The sequence below is a fragment of the Odontesthes bonariensis genome, chromosome 23 (assembly GCF_027942865.1).
Source record: "Odontesthes bonariensis isolate fOdoBon6 chromosome 23, fOdoBon6.hap1, whole genome shotgun sequence".
Taxonomy (NCBI): Eukaryota; Metazoa; Chordata; class Actinopteri; order Atheriniformes; family Atherinopsidae; genus Odontesthes; species Odontesthes bonariensis.
The window spans coordinates 19,930,529-19,939,208 of NC_134528.1; the positions used below are offsets into that span (position 1 = coordinate 19,930,529).

General features: G+C 43.0%; 2 protein-coding genes across 3 annotated transcripts; one reads left to right on the top strand and one right to left on the bottom strand.

Moving 5' to 3' along the window:
• Positions 1 to 216: 216 nt before the first annotated feature.
• tepsin (TEPSIN adaptor related protein complex 4 accessory protein) lies at positions 217 to 6,366 on the bottom strand. 2 transcript variants are annotated; one of them, XM_075457827.1, is made up of 13 exons: positions 6,289 to 6,366; positions 5,853 to 5,925; positions 5,310 to 5,401; positions 5,116 to 5,209; positions 4,968 to 5,035; positions 4,771 to 4,852; positions 3,633 to 3,704; positions 3,352 to 3,540; positions 3,039 to 3,222; positions 2,766 to 2,879; positions 2,598 to 2,676; positions 2,381 to 2,515; positions 217 to 2,276 (listed from the first exon to the last, which is right to left on the bottom strand). In XM_075457827.1, exons 1-13 carry the CDS (start codon positions 6,325 to 6,327, stop codon positions 1,605 to 1,607), a joined length of 1,893 nt encoding a protein of 630 aa, XP_075313942.1. In that variant the 5' UTR covers positions 6,328 to 6,366; the 3' UTR covers positions 217 to 1,604. The 2 variants fall into 2 exon arrangements, with proteins under 2 accessions (XP_075313942.1, XP_075313941.1); XM_075457826.1 differs by having other exon boundaries at positions 3,352 to 3,543.
• Positions 6,367 to 6,553: 187 nt separating this feature from the next.
• Positions 6,554 to 8,679, top strand: ndufaf8 (NADH:ubiquinone oxidoreductase complex assembly factor 8). The gene is made up of 3 exons (XM_075458070.1): positions 6,554 to 6,840; positions 8,233 to 8,343; positions 8,432 to 8,679. The coding sequence occupies exons 1-3, from the start codon at positions 6,760 to 6,762 to the stop codon at positions 8,450 to 8,452; spliced, it is 213 nt and encodes a 70-aa protein (XP_075314185.1). The 5' UTR covers positions 6,554 to 6,759; the 3' UTR covers positions 8,453 to 8,679.
• The last annotated feature ends 1 nt before the right edge of the window (position 8,680 follows it).

Below are 8,680 nucleotides of genomic sequence, written 5' to 3' on the forward strand. Positions count from 1 at the left end.
AAAAAAGGCTCAAATTTAATCCAAATCCAGGTGTATAAATCTTTTATATTTTACACATTGTTGCATCAGTGAGCCCGTTTAGCATATTTATTCATGGTTGGTTTATTGTGACCAGTACACTGTAATTCATGTTGCGTAACCTTCAAAATAATTTGAAATGTAGTGTTGCTTAAATCTTCTAAAAACAACACACACACACATATATCCAGAGTCATGTAGCTGTTAGTGCTGTAACAAAAATACAGCATGTTTTATTGAAGTTGAGCATGTTCAACAGCATGGCTTGTGTTCACGGAAACAGAGTACAGCACTTTTGCTCGTTATAGTATTACCGTTTGGTTATGTCGGTGTACTACATGGTAGTAAACACTGCATTATTATATATATTAACTAAAAAAAAAACCTGGTGAAGTAGTGACAGTACTGTCATTAGACGACGTTGTTCATTATGTCAGATGTAATTCCAACAAACAGAATTTCAACCATTAATTATGCACACAGAACATCTCTAATCCCTTCATTAGTCCTCCTTAGCTTTGAATCGTGTACTACAACCTTCCCGATGAGTGCGTCAAACGGCAGACATAAATAATTTGTAAACTAACATTAAAAAAAATAAAATAAAATCACTCCAACATTACAGCTTAAGACCAAAAAAAAACCCATGGAAGACAAACGTGTAGGTTTAAGTTAACAAAGGAAATGTAGTGCAAATTACAAACGGAGGGCTGCTCCATCAGAGGTGTAAGTTGTGAAAAGAAATCCTGAGATAAAGGAAGCGTCTGCATCGCCTTGTTGTCGAACTTAGAATCAGTCTCATGAAGCTGGTTGACAAACGTGACTTCAGGTTACGCGTCTCTTAGCAGAAAAGCAGCAGCTGGTTCTCACGATTTGACCGAAACTGAAGTGATTTCATTTGATTGAGCTTCTTAAAGAAAAATCATGTTTTTCTGAGTGTCGATTGCGTTTTCCTTCGCCCTCGTTAATTTCTAACAGAACTAGAATTGTTTTCTAGGATCTCCAAAGTCAGTGGTGATTCATAATGGTATGAACGGGGCAAGATGCAACGCTAAAGTAAAAAAAAAAAAGAAAAAAAAAGCCACATCACAGTATCAGAGAATAGTTGTTTAGTTGCTGTTGCACAACGCAACCGTTTCCTCAGCTCTACTGTTCTCAGGCTCTGTAAGGCAGCTTAGTTTGCCTTTATTCAAGACAACCACACGTGTTAATGTGTTTGAGGAAGAAAAAAGAAAAAAAAAGAAACTCAGGCATCAAAGCTCCCATAACTATCCTTGGCAGGATAGTGGGGCATCTCATACGGACTGCTAATTGCACTCGTGTAGTTTTTAGCGACTACACTTATGAGTCCTAAATCTCTGGTTTTCGGCCCAGTTTGCTGCTTAATGACAGCTCCCGAGGAGGCACACGGATAAAAGAAAAAGAAGAAACTCCAATCAAATCTGCTATCTACGCACTGTATAGTTACAAGCCAACGGGTCAGATCTTGGTTTGTAAAATCCCATTTAAAAAAAAAAAAAAAAAAAAAAAGATATACATCATTGTGTAAAGTGTAACGGCTCCATCTCTAGAAAGGTGATCCGCCGTCAAGAGTTGAGAAACGAGAAAGCTGATACCGACTGGCCTCTATCTGCTGCAGCACGACTGCAAGTCGCGGCGACGTCACCGGTTTCCATGTAAGTCGTAGATGCGTTCACCGGACAGTCCGGGTTATGCCGGGTTTGATTCTCACTATAACTGCCGTTTGTTCTGTCCGACTCGGCACGGGACGCTCCCCTTTCACACAGCGGCCTCCCTTTAGTCACCAGCTCCATGCCACTGAATAGAGACAGTCTGCTCGGATGGACCAGCCCGCTCTGGGGTTCGGGTGAAAGAGGGGGGCTTCTGTCTCTGATGAGCTCTGGACTTTCTGATGGTTTTATCTCTTCAGTCCTGACTGGCCCCCCCTGATTTCCCACAGATTCTTGCCAAATGGAGTCTAGTTTTCCCTCATCACCATCATTCAGCAGCTCCTCTGTCGAGCATGTCAGAGTCAGCTCCAGACTAGAAGGGGATGATGGGCAGTTTGAAGGCAGGGTTACGCCCACCGGCTGATTAAGTTTGAGGTCTGTGTTTTCGGCAGAGTATGTTGGTAGCAAACTGCCTGAGCATATTGACGTGTGATGCTGATTAGCGGTTGCCTCGTGGCTGCTGTTAACAGTATCCTGGTTAGTAGCATGTGGGGATCCACCCATTAGAGCCTCAAACTGTCGCAGGATCTGGAAGCAGAAGATAAGCACACAAATGCAATCTAATTTTGAGCAGTTTCGTCCTATCGGTTCTAAAAATGTGTAACCCCCCCCCCACCCCTTATCTCCCTTACCTTGGTTGCTTTGTTTGCCACTGGCCCCGGAGGCCCCTTGCTCAGCTGGTGAAGTCTGCGTTGAGTAGCTCCAAACATTTGCTCCAGAGAGAGGAGGTCAGAGGTCATGAGGCACGCGACTGCACACAGAGCTCGCTGCAGGATTTAAGAAACAACTTTACAGCAGGGGAAAAATGACCATGAATAAAGCTTAGGAGTGAAGCATTGTCGTTGTTACCATTTTAACGGTGTAAGAGGGATCTTGAAGCTTGCTCGAGAGCAACTCCACCACAACCTCGCAGTTAAGAATGAAACACCTGACAGATGAATGAAAACAGAAATCAGGCCACAGCTTACAAAATATACCAAGTCAAATAAACCACTTCACAAGGGATGAGGGGCTGACTCTTTGATGAAGAGTTGACTCTCCTCTCTCGTGAGGAACACTCTGGAGCCTTCAGTCAGTCTGTTGATGAGTGCCATCTCCTGGCCACAGTCCCCCAGCTGCAAGGCTTCAACCCTGGAGACACACGCTGCACTTTAGCCTACATTGTTAATACGGCCTGCAATAACGTGGTCTGAAGTATGTCAACGTTTAGAGATGCACCTAACATCTTTAAGATGTTACACTGCGCTGAAACAAACAACAGTGGTTTAACAGTGCAACTTTGCCACTCACCGGTCCGACAGGTCCCCGCTGCTCTCTCTGCTCGCCCCCGATTGGCTCCCGGTACCAGCCGACTTGCTGCCCACAGACGCCCTGCTGTTGGCAGCCATGTCCTGAGAAGAGTTGTGAGAGGAGCTGTTGCCGCTGTCGGTCTCCTCCCAGCCGCCTCCTACCTGCCCGGGGCATCTCTGGGTCACTGTTGTGATGAGGACATATGAAAGCGTTGTGTTGTTACCGTCTCTTCGCTTAAAGAGGCTGAACGTAATTTGCCCGAGTTCAGTCCCATCTAGAATCTCGTATTGCCATCACAACAAAAGCGTCCGACCTTTTGGTTTGCCAGCAGGCAGGTTATAGGCACAGGCCGGCACGGCCACCTCTATGGGTGCAGACGGCGCCACCACTGCACGGTAATTGTTGTCATGGAGACGGATGCCCTGGTGCTCCGTCGGGGGAAGGACAGCGCTGGCCACCACCTCAGCAGCTTTCTGGATCTTATCCAGCAGTGAATCGCTGGCTGCTGAAAAGCAAAGGTGAAGACATGATCGCACAGAAATGAAAAAACAGAACAACTGGATTTGTACTTACTGGTCAGTGCGAGTAACTCACCTGTCCCCTGCTTCCCCGGATTGTATCCGAAACCCTGCAATCCCGACCTGTGGGGAGTTGCTGATCCCATACCTGAGCAGAAAGAAACCTCTAGTACTCTTGACAAAACACTGCTCAAAGATGGAGAATATCCTTCTGACAAACAGACATGCTTTTCGTTGTATGGTGATCTATCAGTGAATGCATTTTGTATAGTATTCATTTTCACATACTACATACAGGACAGTAAATCGGTAATAAATCCCTCGAACACTCCTGGAAGTTGATACATTAGCTCATTATCGGTATCGGATGATAAAGCTTTTAAAATAAAATACTAGCATATTAGATAATGGCAAATTTACAGTAGCCTATCCAGTGTTTAACATGTCACCTTGGAACGTTTTACATGCTTGTTGAATTCTTATATTTATCATTATTTTTAATTTTACAGCATCTATGCGCTGGCCATCATGGGTGTGATGATATGAAAATTCAGTCTAAGAGAAACTTGGCGTTCAAGTGTTAACGTGGAACTCTGCCCAAGCCAGATTTCTGCTTTAGCCACGTCCCAATTCAATTTGAGAGGTCTAATGAACCAGAAGAGGTCAAATCAAGTGGAGGTCGAATCTTAAAGTCAATCAACCTAAACAGACTTTGTTGAACATGTTGTTTCAGTAAAGGTATAGAATTAATAAAACGTAATGTAAAGTAGGAGAGTAGATTTCACGAATGCATTTCAGCACCAAAGATTTATGCAAATGATCACAGCGGTCAGGTCAGGCATTAACTGACCTTTCCACAGTCAGCTTTGCAGTACAAAGTCTATGTGATGTCTGACTGAGCCCTTGAGACTGTGACAGAGCAGTAATTGTCGATACGGTTCCTGTCACATAACTGTCTTGAAACTTGAACCCCCCCCCACCAAAAAACAAACAAAAAACACCACTGACACCACCCCTTGCCAAAACCACAGAACAATTAGCAAGTGTCTAACACGGCCATTGTGTGCTACTAAGGTGAAACAAAAACTCAAGTGGACATTGGGACTTGATTCTACACACATTTTCTAGAGTTCATGTGTGAAAATGGTTGATGACTGTGTAATTTAATGATGGCTGAGTGTGAGCACAGTAAATTAGTTTTTGCCATCACTCACCCATCGTTGGAGGGGCAACGCTGTGTGGTGGGATGCTGCTTTTTGTGGAAACTGCATCTGTGAAAAGTAATCGGGCCACATCCTAAAAAAAAAACAAAAAAAAAACAAAAAAAAAAAACAGCTGTAAAAAAATGGGAAATTGCCCGTCGTTGAAACCTAATTATGTTTCTAACAATCAGTCCTGCCGTGTGACTTACCTGTGCTGTATGCCTCACTTTCTGGTACAGCGCTGAGCCGTGGATGGGATCAGGAGGGCCACTGTAAACTAAAATACCCAGCGGCAAACCAGATTAATATTCACCTTATCAATCATCCACGCATGGAGCTGAATTTACAGTTTCAAACCTGATGCTTGCTGAATGAAGGTGGAGTTCCTTCTGAGTTCTGTGAGGAAATTATTTGAGCCATGACCACAGAGATGGACAAATATCTTCAGCACCTGACACACCAGAGGTAAGACCATAAAACTGAGTTGCTCGCAGACTGGAATGAAAGCAAAAATGTTGCACAACACCGAGAAGGCCATTTGTCGCTCTCACCTTAAGTTTGACATGACAGGATTCCACCTGCAGCCTCTCCAGAAGGTATTCCAGCAAACACTGACCACATCCTAAAGACTCATGGGAGATTTCTACAGGGTGACGACGGTTAAGGTTATAACACTTCAATACAGAATGACAACGGCACGTCTGAAATGGGCAAAATGATTTAAATAAACCAATTGTGAACAGATTAAAAAAGAAAAAAAATCTTCAAAAAGGTGGTAGATCTTTCTTAAATAGCGTTTTACCTCATTTAATTAAATAAAATCCTGCTTTTGTGTTATAAAACATATTTCTTTACAAGAAAAATGACATGTCAACAAGCTTTACTGTCTCAAATCTTACCATAAGTGGATCTCAGCTTATATAACTATAACTTTTAAAGTTATACATTTATCAAGCTTTGAACATGCATACAAATCTCTTCTACCTTCTTCTAGAAGCTATCAATCAAAATTAAGTTACACATGTGATATGAACCCATACAGTATTGGCAGCTTTGGAGAGGCTAGCAGGGATAGTATTGCTTACGAAGGATACTTCCAATCTCTTGGAAAAGGTAGCCAGGACAGGGGTTTTCATCATCTGCAGTAGCCTTCATCAGGGTGGGAACCTTGAGTTGGAGGAAGAAATGATCGACAGCCTGTATCACACAGTCTAAAATCCGTTCTGCCAAGTCCTATTTCCCATTACAAGTGCATTACCCATTAAGCGTATAAGCTTGACAAACAGCTAAACAGTAGTAATAGACATAAGGACTGTTTTTGACCTAAACATAGAATCTGACTTTGACAGATTCTCCAGTTTGACAGAATAAGCAATTATCCATGTTGTTAGCTAAGAGGCTAGTAGCAAGCTAAGGTTTCTCCTAACTTAGCAGTTTAATACAGACACGTCCGCGTTGTGTCATTCTCTCCACGCTCTTGCCACCTGTTAATTGCTTTGTCAAGAAGTAACGGCTTTGAACTTCCCTTACTTTCTGAAGAAAGGCTAATCGTTCCATAAATGATGCCATGATTTAGCAGTCCTAGCTGCGGGTTACTCATCTTCCTACTAAGGCAAAATGGTGAAGGCGGGGCTCCAAATGACAGCCAGCCAATCATAAAACAATAAGGAGCACCCCCTTACGTCTATTGGCTTTCAAGTAACTCGGTCAGACAATTGCGAATCATATTCCCACATTTTTGATTGACAGGAAGATGAGCGAATCATACTTCCAAATATTCTGCGTGACGCTTTAATGTTGACAGGGTCATCAATATGGCGCTGTCCGTTGTTTACAAGAATGCCCCGCCGACTTGATGAGGTGTATTGTTCCTTTAAAAATGTGTTGGGTTTTTTCGTGGATTTAAAAAACTAACTTGCAGCCATTTGCCTTGGAATTACCCCTTCCTTTCTATCGTCGATTGAAAATCCAAAGAACATCCGCTGATACCTGGACAGCACCATGTCGGGGTCAAATGCGTGGGGTCGTAGTCGGGAGAAATTGAGACTTTTCCCTGAAATCTTTGCACAGTGTGGAGATGAGGTAAGCAGCGACAGATGAAAGATGAGGGGATATTGCCGTGTCTTTGCAAAGTGATCTTGCTGCGGAAGTCCTTAACTGGTAATCGGTCCTTTCACAACACTTTTTGTTTGAATATTCTTAATCGAGCTATTGCGCTCAGGATTGTCTTGCTGCATGGCCCACTTTCTGAAAAGATTAAATCAACAGACAGATGTCCCGAGAGTTCCCTTAGAGTCCATGGGTATGAATAAAAACTCTTATTCCATCTGTAAAACAAAATCCTGGCCAAGATGCGGTAAAACAGGCCCAAACCATGACACTACCATCGCCATGTTTCACGGGGGATCCAAGTTGGTCAACCCCTCCTAGGAGGTGGTCGACCTCCTATTTGTTTCCATTGGTACAGTCTGTGGATTGTTGTGGCCAAGGTTCTTTTGGAATGGTTTTCTAACCATTTCCAGTGAAAATCAGGCTTTGATAGATCCCTGTCCTTTAATTAAAACAAACTGCTAATGGCCATCCCAGTGACTGAAAACACCCGATTCCAATTAGAATTTAAGTGCAAATTGACTGCTAATCAAAAAGGTTTGTTCTTTTTGCCACCCACAGATATCTAATACTGTATAGTTTGCTTAAAGGGATAGTTCGCCTCTTTTGACATGAAGCTGTATGACATCCCATACTAGCAATATCGTTTATGAACATTGACTTACCCCCCACTGCGTTCTGTGAGCCGAGTTCCGGCCTCGTTTTGGCATTGATGAAGGTAGTCCGGCTAGTTGGCTGGGGTTTAAAAAATAAAGCGTTTTGCTTCTCAAAAACAATATGCGTTCAAAAGAGTGATACATTTTCATCACAAAATCATTGTCCAGGAAAAAGTCAGACCTCACAATCGCTTGGCGCTATTTTCTCTCTTTCGTATCACTGCATGCTGTGTAGACCGTGCAGACCCCTGCTTTCGAGCAGTAAACACTGTAACAGGCGCGGCTGTACGGCAGCACGAAGTGATACGAAGGGAGAGAAAATAGCGCCAAGCGATTGTGAGGTCTGACTTTTTCCTGGACAACGATTTTGTGATGAAAATGTATCACTCTTTTGAACGCATATTGTTTTTGAGAAGCAAAACGCTTTATTTTTTAAACCCCAGCCAACTAGCCGGACTACTTTCGTCAACCCCAAAACGAGGCCGGAACTCGGCTCACAGTACGCAGTAGGGGGTAAGAAAATGTTCAGAAACAATATTGCTAGTATGGGATGTCATACAGCTTCATGTAAAAAGAGGCGAACTATCCCTTTAAGGGTCTACCATTTTTCCTTTTGCACAATATAACTAAAACACAATATCACATTAGGACGAGGAGTGAATGTTTTGGATCGTGTTATTCTTAATTATGAACCCACTTTTTCATTCAGGCAGCAGTGTACGGAAAATGTGTAGCAGCCACAACAATAGGCAGACAGGAGCTGAGGAAGGACCTGTGTGCTAGAGAGTTTGAAGCGCTGAAGAGCTGCTTTGTAAATGCAGTAAGTGAAGCGGTCAGTAATCCACGTATCGGTGTTGATGGGCATGGCTGTGGCTGATGGTCATTTCCTCTGTTATGTTTTTTAACAGGCCAGGAAAAGAGCCAAATGATTTCTTGCCTTTGTTGGAGCACCGAGTTCAACGGACCAACCTCGAAAGCTTCCATATTCATCTCTCGGAGAAGACGACAGTCTCAGAATGAACTGATAATTAACTGCTGGAGGAATCATTTCTGGTTACAACTGAGATAAACCACAATGTACTGCTATGATCTTTAACTGATACAGTTATGTAATATAGAAAAGGAAATAAACTATTCCATATCGGTTTAAACAGCAC